The sequence below is a fragment of the Homalodisca vitripennis genome, chromosome 3 (assembly GCF_021130785.1).
Source record: "Homalodisca vitripennis isolate AUS2020 chromosome 3, UT_GWSS_2.1, whole genome shotgun sequence".
Taxonomy (NCBI): Eukaryota; Metazoa; Arthropoda; class Insecta; order Hemiptera; family Cicadellidae; genus Homalodisca; species Homalodisca vitripennis.
In genome coordinates this window covers 197,272,963-197,298,025 of record NC_060209.1, presented here as the reverse complement: position 1 = coordinate 197,298,025, position 25,063 = coordinate 197,272,963, and the positions used below count along the sequence as shown (strand labels likewise).

At 38.8% G+C, this 25,063-nt stretch overlaps 1 protein-coding gene across 1 annotated transcript in view; it reads right to left on the bottom strand.

The window, feature by feature from the left end:
* The window catches only part of LOC124358540 (centrosomal protein of 135 kDa-like), a 144,725-nt gene that overhangs the window by 30,849 nt on the left and 88,813 nt on the right, over positions 1 to 25,063 (bottom strand). Inside the window, exons 23-26 of the mRNA XM_046810839.1 lie at positions 8,149 to 8,274; positions 3,772 to 3,925; positions 1,261 to 1,458; positions 897 to 1,052 (exon numbers count right to left, since the gene is read on the bottom strand). Of these exons, the coding sequence (XP_046666795.1) occupies positions 897 to 1,052; positions 1,261 to 1,458; positions 3,772 to 3,925; positions 8,149 to 8,274 (634 nt within the window). The remainder of the gene's footprint in view (positions 1 to 896; positions 1,053 to 1,260; positions 1,459 to 3,771; positions 3,926 to 8,148; positions 8,275 to 25,063) is intronic.

Genomic DNA, 25,063 nt, shown 5'->3' with positions numbered 1-25,063 from the left:
ATTAAACTTTTTAAAGAAGCCCAACCTTAACCTTGGAAGAGTTAGAAGTTTTTAGCAGGTATGTGACATATTGGTGATAGATAGATCTTAGTTGCTTTTCCCACTTATGGGTTGAAGTTGTCTGTGGTTGAGGACTGGAGCTGTTCAGCCGAGAATGGGGCGCGGTTTCTGCACCGCCTTTCTGCATGGTAGTGTTTTTGAATATTTTAGTAAACTCTGCGTTCTAGTTTAAGATTTTTGGCTCAATTTAACTTTAACTGGTTCACTTCCAAATAACTTTCCTCTCACCCTTTCTACCACTCTTAATGGCTAAGCCTTCGAACTCCTCGGAGAGAAGGAGGGGAGGATGCGGCGAGTGCCGCTACAGTTTTGAATTTGGCGCGCGTTATCCGTCTGTTGCCGCGAACGCTATAGCCAGCTGCGCCGACCTCTAGCCTTTAGCTCAAAACAATAGGAGCCTCCTACCATCCGGAATTCTTCCGGACAGGGTTCTGGTAGGATGGTTCCTGCTAGGTTTTCAGGCTGTGACCGGAGGTTGTGCACACAAGAGTCGTTGTGCAGCTTTCGAACAGGGTGGACCGGGAGAAGTTAGCGTGGGTGGTCTAGATTTTTAGTTGTATTTTGTTAGGGAACCTTCGGAACTATACCCAAATTATTAGTATTTATTTAGTCATCAAAGCTGGTTAGGTTTGGGAATAGACGGAATCTAGTGGCGGATCCACGGATTATTCCTCTATAAGGTCCCACCTTCCGGTCGCGACGACACGAGGCTCGCAAATTTGCAAATCCATTTACAATAAAAAAATTTAGAAATGGGTTTAGACCAATTTCTCTTAAAATGTGTGTATAATCAATTAAAACTGAACAGGAAATGAACCACTAAAATAAGTATGTACCTGTCTATTCTGGCAAGTGACTTGGTCAATCTGCTGAGCCATACAATGTTTTTGTGTCTCCAACTCTCTAGAAAGATCCCTGGAGGCGTTCTCAGCTCTAGACCTGGAGTTGAGTTTCCTCTCCAGCTTGGCAACTTGCTGTGTGAGCTCTCTGATCTGCAACAGTACATCGGATCACACTTGTGTATTCTGACATGTAACTTACTCATACTAATGAGCCATACAATGCTTCTGTATCTCCAACTCTCTTGAATGTTCCCTGGAGACATTCTCAGCATTTGACCTGACGTCAAACATTTCTCAGACATATTAACAAGTGGAACAGCACAACGTTTCTAAGTTCTCGATAACACAAAAGACCTACCTGACTCTCGTAGCCATGCACCAATGCATTCTTCTCTTCAAGGCAGGACTCGAGGTCCTGTATTCGAATCTGAGCTTCCCGCAAACAGCTCTTGGTAGACTTCGCCTCACTCTCTAGACTGTGATGTTTGTTCTCCAGACTAGCGGACTCAGCTGTTAGAGAACGGAACTGTTCCAGCAACGCAACCCTCTCCGCCTCCTGTAACACATGAACATAATTAATGTTCAATGCCATCCTATCCAGTTACTATTGAGTTCCATGTTCTCATTGTAACACTTTCTAATTTATCCTTAAAATAGACATACTCATCAGCAAACAAGCAAATAGCATAAGAACAAAAATGGACCCAATACTGAGCCTTGTGGCACAGAATATCTTATTTCTTTCATCACTTATCATCATTATTTCCTACATATATATTAATATTACTAACATACTGCTGTCGCCCTTACCCTAAATTTCATATAATACTACTCGCTTTAGTAAGGTTATGCAATAGACATTATCAAATGCCTTTGTCATATAACTTGTTCGTTATCTTGAAAATAATAATTTGTATGGTAAGAAAAGTAGAGTATTTTAGCTAACAAGCTAAAATACCATACTTTTCTAAAATATGTTTAAAAAAGTGGTTGTACTGCTAATGGTCTATAGCTCAATTTTGTTTAATTTCTATAGCTCTGTTTCACTTCTATGGTTATTTATCTATTTAAAATATTATTTCCTGCTTTGATAACTTAAATGTTTTGGCTAGAATGTTTTGTGTGTCTAGGCTTAGGCTTCTGCTTTAGATTATTTTTTATCTTTGTTTTATATACGAATTGTGTATTGATACTTTTGTAAGCTTTATGACAACAAAAATATCTTATTCTTATTATCAGTGAATTTTAAATGTCATTTTTTTGGAGTACAGGAACAATTATTGAGGTATGGTTATTAACTTTTGGAAGAAATTTTGTCAAAAATGGATGAGACTTAGACAATGAGTAAGCAAAGAGACAAGAGAGATCTCGCAGTTTAGAGAGTAAGTTAATGTGAGGCTGGAAAAACTTGGATTTGTTAAGCATGGTTTTTAATATGGCATAAATCTTTTCTTGTCGTAAATAAATCGTTTCTAATTTGGCTGGTTTCAGTTGGTGGAGGAGTCAGATTCTTGGTTTTATTGTGAACTGGGTATTTTGCCATGTGTTGATGGAATGTGAACGATTTAAAGATACCTCCAACATTGACGATAACTCTATCTGGAGAAAGGTCCAAGGTTGGACTAACTGGTGTTCTTAGCTGAAGACAAGGCTCATCAATTTGTTGATACCATGAAAAAATAACTTTACTCCACCCTTATGTTTATGACACCAGGACTTTCTTTTCCGTTACTGCCCAGGAACACCGAGAGATGAGGATCTCTTTCTGCAATCACAGGAGGAAAGATTGTCTACACTCAGACCGAGGGAAGCGCTACGAGCTGATAGTCTGGGAAATTATGTGCAGACGACGGGTATGAATCAGTCTGGGTTACATCTGCTTTGTGATTACAGATATGAATAATTTGAATGGGTACTTTTTATTAATTCATTACTATTTTGTAAATCAGTATGTTGTTACATTAATTTATGAATTGTATGTTTTGTTTTTATAATTATACATATTGACAGTTTTTAGTATTATATTTTTAGTTGTGTTACAAGATAGGAAAAAGCCAAACTGCAGAGTGCTGGTACTGTCATGAGGCTGATGACACAGCGGAACATACATTCTTTGTATGCAGACGGTGGCAGGCAGAGAGAAGAAATGGGATGCAGCAACTCGCTGTGGATAACATTGTGGGGAAGATGTTGGAGAGTGAAGGGGCATGAGAGAACGTAGCTCGAATGATTACGAAAATCATGACACGTAAAGCCAGACACAAGCCATGGGAATAAACCGACTCAAAAATGAAGCAATGAATTAACTGAAAGCTGACCCTGCAAGAGCTGAAGTAATACCGACTGGTGGTCCCAACTCTTGCAGGATGAAGATCATAGGGCGGGGAATTTTAGTGGGTGAGAGCCTCACATGCCTAGGGGAACCGTCAAGGATAGGCGGTACCCTCTAGGTATGTGCTAGAGATTTCCCCCTCCCCTTGAAGCAAGGAAGAAAAAAAAAGTTGTGTTGTAAGTGAGTTATTTTTATTTTGTTTTGTTCTTGAGTTATGTTCTGTAAAAATAATTCAATAAGTCCTAACTTTGTCTCAAATAAAGCCGAGTTATATTTCATCAACTCCCAGGAGATCGCTGGGTACCTTAGGGTCATTCTAAACAGGACCCTAACCACTTGAATGGCTGGAGAGAAGCAACTCCGCCTATGGATGGTTACCGAATTAATATTACAAAACTCTAAATTAATATTATCCTTTGAAAGCTAATAATATAATAACTGAGGTCTTTTATGCAATATATACATTATCGCCACTTTCGACCCAGAATTACTGTCTTTAGACATTCTTGTGTTATCACTACAATCTAATCTACATACCCTCTCCTCTTGTATCTGTGTGACTCGCCGCACCTCCGCAACATACTGCTGGAGCTGGAGTTTCAGGTCTTCTACTTCCCGTTTGGAAGCCTCCAGGCTACGACTCAGACGCTGGTTGTCGGCAGTCACCGTTGCCAGATCGTCCTGCAGCCGGCTGAACAGTTACCAGTTAAATGTTAGAATATTATGTCTGGTGATACTCAATCACCGGAGTGGTTTCACTTGGTTGGTTTGGTCCAACCTCGAGACATGCGTTTTCTACATGTACACAGTCTAGACTGTCCTGCACACAGGAGGATGCACCACAGGACTTTTATAGCATCCCCTTCCTTTTCAAAGGCTCAGAGAAAGTTTTTCAAATAGAAGGTAGTAAGCATCAGCTCCTGCTATTTTATGGTAGCTGCTTGACTAGAACAGTAAGGGTTATTTTTTTTTTTGTGGTTCAATTCAATACATTGTATTGTTAAGATTTCAAATCCTACAACTAATTTACTAATTAAGTTGACATTTTTAATTAAAACTTTGCTATTGACAGTTACTTATTTTTTTATTACAACCCATTTAAAAGTTAGGTAAATATTCAGGTAAAAGAAGTATGACTGGATGGGTCAGCAATGTTCATCATCATATCACCAGTTGCAATATTTTCCTCCTACACAAACTACAGAGAATGTTTGTTTTGTACATACAGAAGGCATGATGAAGGACAGAGTACGGCTTTAATCAAATGGGTCGGGTTGTTTGAAGGATGGTTAATCTGGTGATGTGATGGTGAGTTCCACATGTGTTTACAGGGTTCAGTCCTCGAACCAGTTCTTTTTCCTTTTTAAAACAACTTTCTTGTTGTATTTCACATGAAAGTCTCCTTATTGACATGATACTTCCCTCTCACTTTCAGCCAAAAAATTAGCAATTAAATCTACCAGGGCTTTAATGGTTTGAGCAAAATCAGTTGCTGCTAAACACAAAATAACCCTCAAATAATTAAATTTAAGATAAGCAACATTAAAATGTGGACTTATTTGCAGTGATAGTCAGTAATGTAATTGTTTCTTCTTCTAAGATAAAGCTCTTAGGGGTAGCGATCGATAACAACTTGAAGTTTGAACAGCAAAGACATGTGGTTTGTTGAAACCTATGTTCCAAAATCTTTGGTCCAATAGATGTGGTACTACTTATTCAATTCTGATTTTTATTGAAGTATTGATAATTGGTTTACAATTTTTTAAGAATAACAATAAAATCTGAAGAAGAATCAAAAATTTTGTAATACCAACACATGTGTTGTTGAGTTTATTATTATAAATGTAAGAAATTTCAACAAATTGTTGTCTATTACAAAGATAAGTGATACAAGTAGAAGCCAACTTGTGCTAGAGTAAAATTCCTCAACAATCTGCCAGAAACACTCAAGAGTACCAGCTGAAACCTGCTCAAGAAGAAACTGACTGTCTGGTTGATGGGAAAATCATTCTACAGTCTGGAGTACTTTTTAACCAGGAGGGAACATGAACACTGACTATTACTCTAGCATCTTCTGATTTTACAGTGCCATTGATTTACAATGACGTGCTGCAATACCAGATGAAGTGCTGACATTGAGTTTCTCACTAATCTTCCACATTTTCCAGTGCATGCGGCATACAGCAAGCATGCACTGTGTAGTGAGTGACCTTGGGTCTGTAAACTGTTTTTGGTCCATTCTCACCAGTCTTGGCTTAATGCTGTTGTTGTTCCAGTTGTGTATATACTTGATATTTTGATATACAACATATAATGTAGTTAATTGTCAAATTTACTCATAGTTTGTGACAAGTTTATCACCACAAACTTTAGTCTTTAAGATTTTGTGTATGTTCAACCTTATGTTCGTCTGGGATAAGACAGATTTCAAACTTCAAAAAATATTGTTCTATTTTTGTTAATTGTAATGATGGTTAATTTCTAAAAGCCTATCATCCATTTAAAAGAAATTATTTTTTTTTATACGCTCAAAAAGAAAATTGAAAGTTTAATATTAATAATCTTTTTTTTTTCCCCCTTGGGGCAACCTACTGCCATGCACTTAAGCCTCAAGGGCTTTTTGCGCACCCCCAGAAACACACCATGAGGCCCACCAGTCTACAACTTCAGCAGTTCAACAAACCTCCGAAAACAATCTATCAAGTCCTCCTGGGAAAATTCACCACCCCTGTCCAAAATACCAAAGATGGCATACCGCTCTCTTGCTATTGCAGGGCAATCAAAGAGCAGGTGCTCAGCAGTCTCCTCCTGCTCATTACACCTTCCACAGAGCGGATCCTCCTGAAGGATGCCAACTCTGTGAAGATGCTTCCTCAGGTGACCATGCCCCCGTAATGAGACCTTTAGAAGACATTGATCTGTTTAATGAGAGAAGGTCCGAAGCCACCTTGGAGGAAGGTGACTGTAATACCATTCTACTCACTCTCAAACCCGGATGCAACCTCCACCTTCTCTCATGCTCCGCGCGAATCCATTTCGAGACAACCCTAGAGGATTCACACCTTGGAAACACCACAGAACGGTTGATGGCCCGTCATAATTGTCGCTGAAGCCCTGGTTGGCCAGGGCATCAGCTCTTTTGTTCCCAAGAATCTCCTCATGACCAGGAACCCAACAAACGGTTACATTGTTGATTCTGGCAAGGGAGGAAACAGCCTGATAGCAATCCCAAACCAGTTTGGATTTGATCACCCAAGAGTCCAGCGCCATCAGCGCTGCCTGACTGTCCGTGAAAAATATTAATCGTCTTGCTCCTATATCGCAGACGAAGATTCTCACGAGCACATTCCATAATAGCTGCGACCTCCGCTTGAAAGACTGTCGGATACAGACCCATAGGGACCACCAGCTCCCTACATGGTCTCACTCCCAGAATTCCAGCGCCTGTGCCGCTTTTTGTTTTAGAGCCGTCTGTGAACCATTCAAGCTCCGCTGATGGAAGAGGTTTCTTTCCCTCTGACCAATCATCCCTTGAGGGTAAAATAATCCTAAAGGGTTTGTCAAAGGAAAATTTTTGTGGCATCTGATCCAGAGATCATGCGCAAAACATCCTCCTGTATCAGAGTGCTAATTCTGCAGTGCCCACCACTGCAGCCCGACCAGAGTCCCATCTGCTGAAGACAGTAGGCACTCCCTCCTGGCCATAGCCCGAATGACAATGTCCAGGGGGGCGAGGTTAAGACAACAATCCAGAGCCGCGCCTGGCGCACTAGGGAAAAGCCCCAGTGATAGCAAGGCAGACCATCTTTTGGATACCTGCCAGACGAGCTACCACCATCTTGGCCTCCGTTTTTGGCCACCATATGACAGCTCCGTACATTAGTGCAGGTCTGACCACGGAAATATAAAGCCAGTACAAGAGCCTCGGCTTCAGTCCCCAGGGCCCACCTATCACACCACACCGTCTGCATTGCATTAGAGACCACTTCCCCCTGGCAATGACCCTTTCTAGATGAGGTCCCCAGTTTAGAACCCTATCTAGGATCACGCCCAGGTACTTGAACTCAGACTTCAGCTCAACGGGTGAGCCTTTGAATAGAAAGGGACCAATGCCCTCCATCTGTCGCCACCTGGTAAAGGCAACTACAGCAGCCTTGGTGGGGTTGACAGTGAGGCCAACCTCATCACACACCAATTTCCCCACCATGTTCAGAGCAGCATTGGTCAGTTCCGTGATTGTTGTGTTGAACTTGCCACTCACAAGAATCACAATATAATCTGCGTACCCTTGTGCAAAGACACCGCTGCTATTCAAAGAATTTAGCAGGTCATCCACAACCAGGTTCCACAGAAGAGGAGAGAGGACACCACCCTGCGGACAGCCCCTCGTAGTCTTCGCACTAACACTTGCTCCCATGAGGGTTGTAACAACAACCCTGTCCGTGAGCAAGGCCCCTATCCAGTCACACAACATGACCATCAACACCACGTCTTAATAATCTTACTGTAATGAAACTGTAATACTAGAAAAACCAATAAAACACTTGCATTTTTGAAAATGATGATTGATTTAAATACATTTTAAATGAAGAATCCTCTAAATTTTCTAAATGTTACTACAAAACCAAATCTACTAGTATAAAGAAAGATCTATTGGTATATTGTATAATTTGTAACATAATAATTAAATTTTGAGTTCAAAATCAAACAATAGAATTCTGTATCTTTTTAGATAAAAAATCTTTTTTACTTTTATTAAATATAAATTTTGGAATGATAATTGAAAGCACTATACTCAACATCTTGATGACCATCAGTTTAAGCTATGAGATAAAATAAAAAAGCGATCATAAGGATCTCACTTAAGCTCTTCAGGATCCAAGCAGAAAGATCTGTAATACCCTTATTCTTTACCTGTTCTCTTTGACTGCTACATCCCTGGACCGTTCAATCTTCTCCAGATCTTTCCGCAGCCGGTTTGAGTCCTGGGTGTGTTGTCTGGAGGACTGTTCGCTGCGTGCTGCAGTGTCCAAGGCCACACTGCAAAAGCAATACGGCATAATGTACTTGGAATATTTTCTACATCTTCTCCAGTTCCTTCTGGAGCAGATTTGTATGCTGAGTGTCTTGTGTTGAGGACTTTTTACTTCATGCTGTTATGTGCAGGACTACATTGCATCAACAATTTTTCAAAACGTACTTGAAATATCGACTACATCTTCTGCAGTTCCTTTAACAGCCGGTTTGTGTGCTAGGTGAGTTATTTGGAGAACTGTTCGCTGCATGGTGTACTCTGCAAAAATACTCTGTACATCTCCTCCAGTTCCTTTCACAACTAGTTAGTGTTCTGGATTTGCTGTCTAAAGCTGTTTAATGATTGCTAGCATATCCATGGCCATACAAACAAAAACTTTGAATAATGTATTTGAATAAAACGTTGCAACTACCTAGTAAAATCTACTTTTTACAAGTATAAACCCATTAAAAGTATGAAATAAACTGATGCTAATGCTAGGTAGATGCTACTACTTCACTGAATGGAGTATTATATCGCTTTTATCTGGTTTTTCCTTAGTATCTACAAGATAGTCATAATCCACATGATAGTTGTAAACGTCCTTTCCTCGCCCCACTCCATTTCCAGCATGATTAAAAAAATGTGTGATCTGGCTGTGATTTAAGATGCATCTGGCAATTATTTTTTTTGCAAAATATCTTCAAGCGAGAATTAAGACTGAAGAGAAGAAGGCAGCATAAAGCATTATTTGTAGTGCTTATTTCAGACCATTTTAGACCTGTCTTAGTGGAAAAATTAAGAGATCCCACTATTCTGAGAGTTGCTAAGAAAAAAGAAGCTTTAGACACAATTGCTAAACAATTTTCTCAGATAACAGGGAAACAATTGTGACCATACCAACTAATAAACATGTTTATGGAGATGAAGGTAAAAAAGATCTTTCTTTATAAAAGCAACAGAAAACAAATCCTTCATGCTACATAAAGGATCTGAGGAAATGTGTCTTGGATGTCTTAAGTGAAGCAGAAAATCCAAAAAGTGTTTTCAACAGTGCAAAAGTGTCAATTTTTGTAGTGTTAATTGGTCTATTTCTACAAATTTTCTGTAAATATTATCAGTTTGGGTAATTAAGTGGTCAATAACATCATACATGGTTTAAAAAAGATTTTACTCACTTCAGAACAGCCAATTCCAAAATTCTTCACGATTCCACTTTGGAAATCAAGAACCCAATACCCCAATAAATCTTAGAAATATCTCCAATTGTCTCCATGGAGCAGCAAAGAAGACCGTTGTTGGTGTCCGGCCAATATTGGCTCAGTACATATATTTCCTCACCGGGACGACAAGCCAAACTCAACTATCCCATCAAATATACTTTAGACCAGAAGTAAATCACAAGGGCTGGATCGTGTAAGGTGTCCGCTTTTGCCAAATTCGTACTTTCATTATTACTTATCAAAACAGATAAGAACAAAATTCATAAATAATAGAAATAGTGATTATTCATGTAATAGTTTGTTTAATGTTAATTTAAATATGTAATAATATTTTTAGGCAAGAACGTAGCCAGGAAAAATTTGTGTGGATGGTCCAGACAACTGATATTTTCAAGTAGTGGACAGAGAGTAAGGCTTCATCTTGTTCCTTAAAAAGTTCTCGACCCGTTTCTTTGTTGAGAACAATCTTTCAGCAGTACATGTCAGTAATACTGAATTATTTAAATAATAATTAAGTTTACTTAAATAGTAATTGAACATTCGGGGAGGGGGTGTCCGACCCCTTGGATCCCCTCACTGGCTATGTTCCTGTTTATAGGCCAGATATAATTGGTGAACAGTTAATGCATTTGTGTAGAAATATATAAAATTGGGAATTGATAACAAATTTGAACATTGAATTTTAGTTTTGTATATCATTTTAGTTTGGTAGGCTAATACAGGATGAAAAATATTATAACAAGTAAATTAATACCTTTTTTGTATAAAAAATATAGAATGGTCAATTATAATTACCTTCTTCAGGCGTATATAAACGTTTTATATATATATATATATATAAAACGTTTATAGACGCCTGAAGAAGGTAATTATAATTGACCATTCTATATTTTTTATACAAAAAAGGTATTAGTTTACTTGTTATAATATATATGTATATAAAGAACAATTTTAACGGAACAAAGTTACTTTCATCTTTATATGTCAGTTTTTTCTATTTATCTCTGGTTATGTAGCAATCATAAAAATTCCTTACAAACATAACGTGTATTACATTTCTATTCTCTTTTCCGTGTCTGAATAATTTATACGTGCTTGAACCTCTAATCACCGTTACGCATCTTTAATTGATACTTTGAACGCTGGTGAGTCCATTTGTAATTTGACTCGTATATGATTCAGGTCGTATTGAAATTGCGAAGAAGCTATTAATAGGTAGACGGCCCACGAGCAACCACGACAACACTGCCAGAACCTCCCCCCCCTCCAGACATCCGTCTCCTGTGCAGGCCTAACTCGGGTTTGATAGCCCCACATTACCGGTCATAACATAACACGGTTTTGATCAATACAATCCGCAGTGAAAGTGAGGTTAGGAACACTAATTGCGGACCGGCGGCTTAGTCCGCGCGCTTTCACGATGTCATCTTCCGGGTACCTACTGCAGAGCCTACACGCGGTATTATCGGTATCGGGTGGAATGCTACTATCGGCGCAGTTTGGCCAAGGAAATAGGCCTATCTCACATCAAACCATACCATTTGGTCCACTTTTAATTTCACGTCAGTTCGTAAAGTTTAAAATTTTTTCAAGTGTTAATAATGTACATCTTAGTTGGAATGGTAAAAGTACAAATTTTGTTTACTTTTGTTACAGTACATCATTTTAAAATTTGTATTCCTTTGAAACCGCCATCAAATTGCATACCAATTTTAAGGTTAACAAGGTTGGGAGTACAGATGGCCGAGCGGTCTATTAGGTCGGAGTTAGAGATAGCGCAGGTTCAAATTCTGTCTGTGACCGTTGCACGTTTTATCAGTAACACCAATCTCGTTCTGTATCGACTCTCCCCCTTATTCTGTTTGATAAGTTCCTTGCAAGGGCCCATGAGGACGGACAGAATAGGACTTAGAAGGGGATCGGTCTCTACTTAAAAAAAAGATAAAAAGAACTGCTTAGGCTATTTTGTAATTTGCAAATTTTAAAATTGAATCTCTTCAAGAAAAGAAGCTGTACGTTTTTTAATTGGAGTTTCCTTGGCTTTGTGAAGTCGTACTATTCTTTTCGCAGCATCTTTTAGGTAATTTTGTTACATTACGTCATTGCTACTCAGGTTAACGAATCCAAAGATTGTAAAATTATCTATATTTACTCCGGTTTCATGAAATGACGCATTAGCGGTATGGTTGTACACCGATCAAACCACCAAATTTGTAATAAGCCGCATACCGGCCAGATTTACCGCTCGAGAGATGTAATGGATTGAGAAGGAATTCTCCTTCTCACAATGTTCAACTATGAATGCCACAAAGCACACCTCCTCTGGCCAGCGCCAGTGGGCCTTTGTGGCTGGGACAAATGTCATTATCGTTACATCATTATAAAGTACAATACAACAATGGCCGGTGGGTCGTACCGGATATGCGGTCACACCGCCCAACTTCCGGTACATTAATCGCTTGGGAGCAATGATCCAGTCGGTTGCTGCAGTGGAACTACGCACACTATGGGCAATTAAATATACCACAAGCATGAGTATGTAAAACTATGTTTAGGTCTTGTTGCAATAATAGCTCCAAAAGTCAATATCCTTGTAGACTCGCACTTCGCTACGTCATCACACTTCGCCGAGTAGGCCGGTATTCCCCACGCTGTGACCACGACACCGAGTGCCGTAACCGGGTCATGAACATCTTCGCGGTTTCACTTTCTGTCACCTTCGTCATACTTCTTTCTCTGCTTCTCTATAATCCACCTATGACGCAAGACGCAATTCGCAACAAATCGTATATGCTATGTAAGACGAGTCAGTATGAGTTCATACTTCATTGTAAGATAACAAAGTGAAATGCTATATTAACAACAAATTTCAAGACCATTTAAAGTTATCCAACGCCAATGTAAGCGGTGTTTCTAGTAGAATCTGACACGAAAAATCAACTAACGCAACATTCAACGCTCGATCAGTCCGCTTACGAGTCTCGAACGTCAATTTAGGTCGTGTTCTAGAGCAAGTTTGGCCTACTGGAATCTGACACGTAAAATCAACTAACGCAACATTCAACGGTCGATCAGTCCGCTTACGGGTCTCCAACGTCAATGTAGGTCGTGTTCTAGAGCAAGTTTGGCCTACTGGAATCTGACACGTAAAATCAACTAACGCAACATTCAACGTTCGGACAATTCGCTTACGGGTCTCCAACGTCAATGTAGGTCGTGTTCTAGTGGAGGTTTGGACCTACTGGAATCTGACACGTAAAATCATCTAACGCAACATTCAACGGTCGATCAGTTCGCTTACGGGTCTCCAACGTCAATGTAGGTCGTGTTCTAGTGGAGGTTTTGACCTAGTGGAATCTGACAACACGTAAAATCGTCTAACGCAACATTCAACTGTCGGACAATTCGCTTACGGGTCTCCAACGTCAATGTAGGTCGTGTTCTAGTGGAGGTTTGGCCTACTGGAATCTGACACGTAAAATCGTCTAACGCAACATTCAACTGTCAAAAAGTTCGCTTACGGGTCTCCAACGTCAATGTAGGTCGTGTTCTAGTGGAGGTTTGGCCTAGTGGAATCTGACACGTAAAATCGTCTAACGCAACATTCAACTGTCGGACAATTCGCTTACGGGTCTCCAACGTCAATGTAGGTCGTGTTCTAGTGGAGGTTTTGACCTACTGGAATCTGACACGTAAAATCACCTAACGCAACATTCAATGGTCGATCAGTCCGCTTACGGGTCTCCAACGTCAATGTTTGGTTGTTTTCTATTTGCAGTTTACCTGGTGCATTCAAAACCAAATATATACACACCATTCGACGTTAGAAACAGCAGTTATTGGTTTCTAACATCCATATATCCCGTGTTCCAATGAACGTAGTACCTGATGAAACCAATTAGTTGTGTGATAATATGTAAAATTCTTGTTGCGATCAGTAAATCAAATGTATTTCCCACCGACCCTCAACTCTTCTAGTGGAAATCACGCAGTTTTGAATAGCAAGCTATGTTGTGGATTGGAGTCACTACACAGTTTACTGTACTGTACTGTGTAACACATCCTGGAGCCCATCTGCTATCTGTGTAACACATCCTGGAGCCCATCTGCTATCTGTGTAACACATCCTGGAGCCCATCTGCTACCTGTGTAACACATCCTGGAGCCCATCTGCTACCTGTGTAACACATCCTGGAGCCCATCTGCTACCTGTGTAACACATCCTGGAGCCCATCTGCTATCTGTGTAACACATCCTGGAACCCATCTGCTATCTGTGTAACACATCCTGGAGCCCATCTGCTATCTGTGTAACACATCCTGGAGCCCATCTGCTATCTGTGTAACACATCCTGGAGCCCATCTGCTATCTGTGTAACACATCCTGGAGCCCATCTGCTATCTGTGTAACACATCCTGGAGCCCATCTGCTATCTGTGTAACACATCCTGGAGCCCATCTGCTATCTGTGTAACACATCCTGGAGCCCATCTGCTATCTGTGTAACACATCCTGGAGCCCATCTGCTACCTGTGTAACACATCCTGGAGCCCATCTGCTATCTGTGTAACACATCCTGGAGCCCATCTGCTACCTGTGTAACACATCCTGGAACCCATCTGCTATCTGTGTAACACATCCTGGAAACCATCTGCTATCTGTGTAACACATCCTGGAACCCATCTGCTATCTGTGTAACACATCCTGGAGCCCATCTGCTATCTGTGTAACACATCCTGGAGCCCATCTGCTATCATGCCATCTCGCACAGTCGCACCTCCCGCTGATTGCTGTGGGCGTCACAGGTACAGAATGTCAGTGAAATCTAAGGTCATTAGAGATACGGCACAGGTGTTATCTAATAACCAGTCCGGCAGGAAGTCTCGGACCGGAAGTCACTGGGTTGTCCGGGAATCGCAGAAGCGTTACATGACAACGTGACTAGCCGCTAGACTGCTTAGATTTTTAGTAAGGAAAATGCTAACTTATGAAAACTGATAAATAAATTGTGCTGTCAAACTTTAACTTCTTCTATACTAAACAACTTTACTATTCAAGACCACACAATACACAGGTCTCCCTCATAATTAATTGTATTCTAGGGCCATATCTGTCTGGGCACTTACTTCTCCATAAAAAAGAATACACAAAATATTAGTGTTAAAATATTCTTTCTAACTTGATGAGAAATGTTTCAATTTGTTAGGAAGTTTCTGCTTAACTATAATTGTTACACGATTTTGTACCGTTTCACCAAAACAACTTGCGTTAGCTTTAAAATATTTTGACATGCTTATTTCAGAGAGAGATTTTTCACTAAAAACTTTTTTTGTTACGACAAAAATATTTAAATACATGTTAATTTTCTGCAATTATAATTAAAAATAAAATGTCCTCGATTTATAAATGAATAAAAAATGTCACTCATAACTCACACACATAACGTAAAATATAAAATTTTTATCTTCAGCCCATTTTTGGGCCTGATTACAAAATTACCTATGTTTCTTACTTTGAATACCCGTAACTTCACGCGGAGTGATAAAAAAAGTTTCTTCTATTTTTACTGCATTCAATATAAAAAAATATTATACAACCCCAAAATTGAATGCTCAACCCTAAGAGCCGGATGTAAGTTACATACTCTTAATCTTAATTTCAGCTCCATATGAAAAATATTAAAATTCAAACATTTTTACTCGCTTAATTGTGGAAGATATTTCAATTTATATCTTAAGACTATATGGTCTTAATACAAATTCAAACTCTTTTTAGATATTTTGAAATATTTATTAATTACTCGGAACTGTGTTGTACTTTTTCGCTTAAATACTCAAAACGTATAAACTTTACAAAGTAAACAACCTTTCAGATGTATCTTGATCTTACATTTAAAATGCCATCTCTTACAACTCTACAAGAAAACCAGGTTAAAAGTGTTTTAAGTTTCAATATTATTTTTATGTTATATACTGTATTTATGATTCATTCCAATTTTTATTCAGATTTAAATACAATATTTCTTCATTTTATAATATTCTAATCAACGGAATGCACGATCTTGATTAATTTTATGGGTAATACTCGTATGTGATATCTGCATAAATTTGTTAAAAAAATCAGCAACGGGTTTTAAGCAACGGTAAAATAAAATGTTAAATGTGAAAAACTAAAATTTAGACTAGAGAAATAAAACTGAAGAATGTAAAAGTTTTACTTTGCTAGTATATATATTAATAAAATATCACCCTGTTACTGTATGGAATACAACTTTTATTTTAAAACAACGATTTTTTATTGGAATCCTAAAAATGTATCCCACAATTGACCATAGCAAATTCTTCATCACAAACTGTTTGTTTGAAACGATCACTACTGTAATTATTTCTTTTATTGAATTATATAATCTTTTTATTAATATTGTAATAATATTTTCGGTAGATGACTTAATTCTGAAATAACCGTAAAATGGAATTCATCTCTTATTTTTACTAACTTCATATTTGTATATTTTTTATTTACTTCTAATTAGTTTAATTACTTGTATTTAAAACATCTTCAATGACATATTCTGTTTAATTTTACCAAGAACTCTCGATTTATTATATGGTAAATTTTAAATGAAAAATATACACTTCTCTTAAAAATCGATAGTCGAATTAAAATATCTAAGTCCAGTAAACTGATTGGAGACCTCTATAATAGCCAGGAAGAGAGTACTGTTACCGTATTGCTGCAAGGACTAACGTTGGCATAAACACTACACACATAAACACTAGACACTGCTATAGCGGTAGTTGTCCAGTAACGTTTGTTGCACAGTTTAAAGTAAATATGGCTACAAACAAATGTTAACTACTGCTAAACTGAGTCCACATTATAAGAAACGCCACGTACTAATTGTCTAAAAAAAATTATATATGCTTTCAAGCTGATGGAGTTTCAAAATTATTGAAAATATTATCAGCATACCAACACAGTCACCTTGATAGCTGAAATGATAACCATGCTTTGCCTTGGACTGCATTGAAAAAGATATTTATATTAAAGATTTTCAAACGTAACATAAGTCATAAAAATATTCTAAACACCCAATAATTGTTTTAGAGCTTTAATTTAATATCTTTAAACTGCTTTTACCTCCAAATTGTGTAAACATTTTCTTAACCCATGTACAGTTTAGATTATCTTGCATTCATAAAAAAATCCATTGATGCAATATATCCTAACATGTTTATGGAACCATTATTTTGAATATTCACTAATACATCATAACCGACTTTAGATATAGACTCTATACAAATATTTGCTAATAGGGTTGCCAGTATAATTAGGAACGTACTTTATATCGCTACAGCAATTTCTATAAATGAATTTGTTTTCTACTTTGTCCACAAATGTTGGACGGAGACACACTGTAGAAGGTCCAGTGTATACGGAACTGATGGAGCTCTTACACAAGAGAAGACCAGTTATGGAGGTTCGCGGAGCTGCAGACATTCCAGAGACTCACTAAGCGAGCCTGCACACCCAACCACGGCGACCCACTACTCTCCTTGTCCAATAACTCAATGTACCCACAATCTTGCTGATATGACATGGACACGCTACACTCCGCTACTGAATGATTCCGTTTATCCACAAATGTTGGACCAAGACACACTGTAGAAGGTTCAGGATATACGGAACCGATAGACCGATTACACAAGACAAGACCAGTTATGGAGGTTCGCGGAGCTGCAGGCATTCCAGAGACTCACTAAGCGAGCCTGCACACCCAACCACGGCGACCCACTACTCTCCTTGTCCAATAACTCAATGTACCCACAATCTTGCTGATATGACAGGGACACGCTACACTCTGCTACTGAATGACTCAGTTTATCCAAAATGTTGGACAAGACACACTGTAGAAGGTCCAGTGTATACGGAACTGATGGAGCTCTTACACAAGAGAAGACCAGTCATGGAAGTTCGAGGAACTGCAGGCATTCCAGAGACCTAACACCGGCCCACGGCGACCCACTACTCTCGTTGTCTAATAACTCAATGTACCCACAATCTTGCTGATATGACAGGGACACGTTACACTCTGCTACTGAATGACTCAGTTTATCCTCAGATGTTGGACCAAGACACACTGTAGAAGGTCCAGTGTTTAAGGAGCGGATGTTGTTCTCTTACACAAGAGAAGACCAGTTATGGAAGTTCGAGAAACTGCAGGCATTCCAGAGACCTAACACCGGCCCACGGCGACCCACTACTCTCGTTGTCTAATAACTCAATGTACCCACAATCTTGCTGATATGACAGGGACACGCTACACTCTGCTATTGAATGATTCCGTTTATCCACAAATGTTGGGCCAAGACACACTGTAGAAGGTCCAGTGTATATGGAACTGATGGAGCTCTTACACAAGAGAAGACCAGTCATGGAAGTTCACGGAACTGCAGACATTCCAGAGACCCAACAAACGGCCCACGACGACCCACTATTCATTCTCGTTGCCTAATACATGACAAATTAAAGTACGTTACAAAAGGTTGCCTGACGAGGTGGGAAAACCAAAAGGAGACGCAAGAACTATTTTATCAGCAATATCCTATTAGCTTCTAGGACAACAAATTGTGACAACGTCTAAATTAGAAAATTTTAATAAAAAGTGTAACATTAATCAAACACGAGTTGTTATTGATTATAATTTATATGTTTTCTAACATAAATGTTTTAACTGTGCATCTGCCATGCTAATTGTAAAAACAGCTTTCTAGAATTTTAACTATAATTCAGTTTTTGCAATATTTTCAATAATAATGAATAAATATTTTTATTTTCCAACCTTTACATTCATGTTTACAAATAAATGAAAAACTTAGGAAGTCACTGACCAAAAACAAGTAGCTGGTCAGTGTAAGGGATAAACAATACACAAATAAACAGTTTATAGCTTGCTCTCACATAAAAAAACTAAAAGGTCCACAGACTGCTTTCCGCGACGTCTGCACAATACTACAAAAAAAAACTACAACCAAAATAAATACATATAGCCGAAGTTTATACAATATAGACTGACTAGGAACTAATTAGACAATGCAAAGAATTTAAAAAAAGTTTTGAAAAAAATACATATATACAATCTTATGTACTAAAATCATAAATAATTTTACAAAAAACGTATAAACAAATATATTTAAATAATGGAAAATTAAATTAATGTATTTCATAAAATTACATACAAATATCAGAAAAATCACATACGTACACTTACATGCACACGATAGAACATCCACACTCTAAAACATACATTCACACGCACACACTACTATGATTATGATAGTTTTACACAATCATTTTAAAAATTATGTAATAATGATGTAAACAATTTAATAGGTAGTTGCGTAAAACTTAAATTAATACACTCGTTAAAAAAGCAATATCAGGTTTCGTAAATAGCCAGGATTTTAGTAAGGAGCAGAATGGTTTTAAGCTATTACTCGATTTGATTTCATCAGTCATTTGATTAAATAATTTTGGGCCCACGTACTGAATGGACTGTCTATAGAGTTCTTTATTAACATTAGGTAACCTGAAGATTCTACTTTCACTAATTCTAGTTTTATACGTCAAACCACTTGTACCTAAATTTCCACTTCTAATATAAAAAATTCTCATAACTTTATATACGTATAGATGTTCTATAGGCAAGATTTTCAAATGCACATATAGTGGAAAGACGCTATCTCTTTTGCTTCTACTTAATATAATAAGCATGAAATAATTTTGTGTTACTTTGAACTTATTTATCAAAAATGTATACGTACTTCCCCAAACACTAATTGAGTACCTACTGTAATCTAGATTGGATTAGGGCAAAATATAAAGTACGCATAAGATCTGTATCGCAATAATTTTTTAGAAAATAAAAAGTCCTAATTGATGATATTAACTTATTATGTAACGCGGTAATATGATCCCCCCATGTTAATTTACTATCTATTACTACTCCAAGGTATTTGTAACTATTTACTGTTTCTATACACTGACAGTTACATGGATTTACGCTACAATTAATATTGTGGTATTTTAAGGGCCTTTCTAATTCAAAGTCTTTAAATCCAAAGATTATATATTTAGTTTTTTATACATTTACCTGCATGTCATTCCGACAGCACCAAATTTGTAAGTAATTTAAATCGCTGCTTATCTTTTCGTGTAATATTGCATAGTGTTTTGGAGAATAAAGAAAAGCTACATCGTCTCCAAAAGTAGTTATCTGACCATAAAACGGGGTTTCCAATAATTCGTTTATAAAAACTAAAAATAATGTTGCTGCTAAAACGGATAATTTTTTATCCTGGGGTACACCTGATTCAACGGTCAGAGGGGGGCTGGTTGTATCTTTTATCTGCACTTGTTGGATTCTATTTAATAGAAAACTCTTGAATCAGTCAAGAGTCACCCCTCTCACTCCCACATTTTCTAGTTTCTGTAGTAATAACAATATATACTAACAATAACTCAAATATTAAAGTTATTTCGAAATTTTCCAAAGGTTTAACCGTAAAATTAACTGATTATATAATATTTCTAGAACCGATATTCACTATATACGAATCCAACCCAATTTTGTGAGAAATCAGTAGTGAAAGTAGAGTAAAAAAAAACGATAATTTTTTAGTTTATCATACAACTTCAACAGTAAAGCTGCGTTTACACCAGATGTTGCAGACAATTTGTGTGCAATTTTATGTATATGACATTTTGTAGACGACTTTATGTTGCAGACAAAATACAGGGTTCCTTCTGTGTCTTAAAACTTTTGTTTGCAACACAAATGCGAAACACTCAGTCAAGATGGCGGAAGTGAAGGATGTTGTGCTTGCAGCAGCATGCTGTGTGATTTTAGCTAAACAACGACCACCCTGTAGGTACTGGGTAAGGCCGCCTTTAAAAGCAAGATCTGTGTACAGTAGAAGAGACTTATTAAAAGATTTAAAGAAAAGACGACTGAGACCTGTTGGCAGGTGAACTGGTTTTGGTTTTTTTAGATACTCCTAAACCACTAATTTCCCTGTACAATTGTGTGGTTATGTTCCGCAATCTGTTTTATACCTCTGCCTTGTGTTAATTTTTAATTCCGCGCCAATTTCACTCCATGCATGGTTCTGTATGTGCGGAGGGAGCGGGGAGGGGATGTCCGCAATACAGAAACAGTGCTGCAGCTTTTGTCGACGATAAATGTTGGCAACATAAGTCGCAATTCTTTGATGTTTACCGACTCTCGGTGGAAAGCAAATGTGTTGCAGACACGCCAAATCTCTCTACAACACATATTGTTGCCGACAGAATAAAAGCTGTTTCGTGAAAAGTTGTCAACAAATAAATAAATATTTATTTCCCAAAATTTACATACATGTTTACAATAAATGAAAAACTTAGGAAGTCACTGACCAAAATCAGATAGCTGGTCAATGTAACAGATAAACAATACATAAATAAACAGTTTATAGCTTATAGCTTGCTCTCACATAAAAAAACTATAAAGTCAACAAGACTACAAACGAAACTACAACCAAAAGAAAGACGTATAGCAGATTGTTATACAATATAAAGTGATTATTAGAAACTAATTAGACAATATAAAGAATAACTGTTTTGAAAAAACAAAATATATATATATATATATATATATATATATATATATATATATAATCTTATGTAATATATTCATAAATAATTTGTCAAAAAATGTATAAACAAATATACTAAAATGATTGAAAATTTAATCAATACATTACATAAAATTACATAGAAATATCAGAAAAATCATATACGTTACACATACATGTATACGATAGAACATCCACCCATTCTACAACAAACATTCAAACGCACACACTACTATTATTATGATACAGTAGTTTTACACAACTGTCGTAACACTTGTCTGCAACTCGTGTGTAAACGCGACTTAATAGAATACGTTTTTAACACTTTTTATCTTCGTATAAAGTTTGCCTTGTAAAATTCACTTGTAAATGTATCAATAAAATTGTGTATAAATATGCACTAAGATGAATAGTGAAATCTGCGGAACCTCTCTCTCTCTGCCCGCGCGGTAATAGGTACAGCACTTCTGCTCGCCCCGCGACCTCACCTCCGGCACAATCAGAGCATCCTACTAGAGGGTTACATAACCGGTCGCCGCCGCTGGATCATTTCCGGAGGTGTTTACATCACCCATTGTGTTTCCTCTGACGGAATTACATCACGAGGTAAGGGGAGAGCAGGTGGAGGTCCTGTATTTACCGACACTCCCCGGGAACATCTGGTAGACATCTCTTTGTTAGCGTAGTGCGGTAACAACAGACAGACAGGACACTACCTCAAGGTCAATGTATCCTGCGTCGGTCCGAGTTCAACTGAGTATCTGGGCGGTGGTTGGGATGCACTAGGCAGGGGTACACTAATAAACGGCCTACACCCTTTATTCCGTTGTTTTATCGAATGGTTTAATTGTTTATATCCGAATGAATAATTCGATATTACAATTTATTTAACAAAACATATGATTCCTACTTATTAGTTACAGTCACTTGTCATGTAAACAATAATTAATATCAAGAAGTAACTAATTTATTGAGAATTTGAAAATGACGATGAATATGAATGAAAAGTTTTGATACATTTCTAGATATACGTGTGGGTTCGGCTACTGCCTTCACGAAAGTGGTAGTTCATTGATATCCGCGCAATCTATAAATATTGTAACATATTTTTGATGTTTAAGCTTAGGCGATAGTTGGATTTGTTATACTGTAATGTTATTGTTAAATTTATGTTATTAAAATCGGAACATATTATTATTCTTGCTGTTAAATGTATTATAATTATTGTTTCCTAAGATTAATATACAATATCGAATTTAGATGATATATCGAATAGTTCGATAACAACAATAGATTAACGAGCGTAGGCCGCTTATTAAAGTTCCCTCTACGCAGATACAGTTGTCCACTTACAGGAATTGTTATCTACACAACTTAGTCTGGAAATATATCTGTGTGAATAAACGCCTTTACAAGTTAAGTAACTGTTTTCACTCCAAATATTATTATGTACGTTTTGAAAAATATAAAAACATGAAATATACCCCGTACTTGTAAAACCTATCTAATAGGATTCTAAAGCAGGCCTTGCTAGACAAGATGTAATCGATGACGCAAGCCGAGGTCGATCTGTGGTAACGATCGTAACGCTATGTGAGTAATGCACGATTGCACGTCGTAGCGGTCATCACCTACTATACTAGATAACGGTGACGGACCGCGGCCTTGACAGCGGCCTTGTACAGACGAAGTCGGTGATGCAAGCCGAGGTGGATCTGTGGTAACGACCGTAACGCTATATGAGTAATGCACGATTGCACGTCATTGTGGTCATCACCTTCCATACTGGATAAAGGTGACGGACCGCGGCCTTGTGCAGCGGATCTTGAACAGATGAAGTCGGTAATGCAAGCCGAGGTCGATCTGTGGTAACGATCGTAACGCTATATGAGTAATGCACGATTGCACGTCATTGTGGTCATCACCATCCATACTGGATAACGGTGACGGACCGCGGCCTTGTACAGCGGATCTTGTACAGACGAAGTCGGTAATGCAAGCCGAGATCGATCTGTGGTAACGATCGTAACGTTATATGAGTAATGCACGATTGCACGTCATTGTGGTCATCACCTTCCATACTGGATAACGGTGACGGACCGCGGCCTTGTACAGCGGATCTTGTACAGACGAAGTCGGTGATGCAAGCCGAGGTGGATCTGTGGTAACGATCGTAACGCTATATGAGTAATGCGCGATTGCACGTCATTGTGGTCATCACCTTCCATACTGGATAACGGTGACGGACCGCGGCCTTGTACAGCGGATCTTGTACAGACGAAGTCGGTGATGCAAGCCGAGGTGGATCTGTGGTAACGATCGTAACGCTATATGAGTAATGCGCGATTGCACGTCATTGTGGTCATCACCTTCCATACTGGATAACGGTGACGGACCGCGGCCTTGTGCAGCGGATCTTGTACAGATGAAGTCGGTGATGCAAGCCGAGGTGGATCTGTGGTAACGATCGTAACGCTATATGAGTAATGCGCGATTGCACGTCATTGTGGTCATCACCTTCCATACTGGATAACGGTGACGGACCGCGGCCTTGTGCAGCGGATCTTGTACAGATGAAGTCGGTGATGCAAGCCGAGGTGGATCTGTGGTAACGATCGTAACGCTATATGAGTAATGCGCGATTGCACGTCATTGTGGTCATCACCTTCCATACTGGATAACGGTGACGGACCGCGGCCTTGTGCAGCGGATCTTGTACAGATGAAGTCGGTGATGCAAGCCGAGGTGGATCTGTGGTAACGATCGTAACGCTATATGAGTAATGCGCGATTGCACGTCATTGTGGTCATCACCTTCCATACTGAATAACGGTGACGGACCGCGGCCTTGTGCAGCGGATCTTGTACAGATGAAGTCGGTGATGCAAGCCGAGGTGGATCTGTGGTAACGATCGTAACGCTATATGAGTAATGCGCGATTGCACGTCATTGTGGTCATCACCTTCCATACTGGATAACGGCGACGGACCGCGGCCTTGTGCAGCGGATCTTGTACAGACGAAGTCGGTGATGCAAGCCGAGGTGGATCTGTGGTAACGATCGTAACGCTATATGAGTAATGCGCGATTGCACGTCATTGTGGTCATCACCTTCCATACTGGATAACGGCGACGGACCGCGGCCTTGTACAGCGGATCTTGTACAGATGAAGTCGGTGATGCAAGCCGAGGTGGATCTGTGGTAACGATCGTAACGTTATATGAGTAATGCGCGATTGCACGTCATTGTGGTCATCACCTTCCATACTGAATAACGGTGACGGACCGCGGCCTTGTGCAGCGGATCTTGAACAGATGAAGTCGGTGATGCAAGCCGAGGTGGATCTGTGGTAACGATCGTAACGTTATATGAGTAATGCGCGATTGCACGTCATTGTGGTCATCACCTTCCATACTGAATAACGGTGACGGACCGCGGCCTTGCGCAGCGGATCTTGAACAGATGAAGTCGGTGATGCAAGCCGAGGTGGATCTGTGGTAACGATCGTAACGTTATATGAGTAATGCGCGATTGCACGTCATTGCGGTCATCACCTTCCATACTGAATAACGGTGACGGACCGCGGCCTTGTGCAGCGGATCTCGTGTGTTGTGACTGGCGAACTGTTGCGTCATTACGGGAAGTCCCGCTGCACATAGGCAATTGTTTCTTAGAACACAAATAATTTAAACATAAATGTTCTAAGTAGTAGTTGTTTTTTTTTTACAATGCTTGAGAAGAACAACTATTCAGTTGAGTCGGTCTTTCAGTCGATGGAAAGAAAATACCTGGAACACATTCACACGGTAGCGAACCGTTTGGCCCACTAGTTCTTGAGACAGAGTACAACAACTCACTCTATTCCACATTGTACCGAGGTGAAAAATATATAATGGTACGCAGGACACTGTCTCCAGACCGC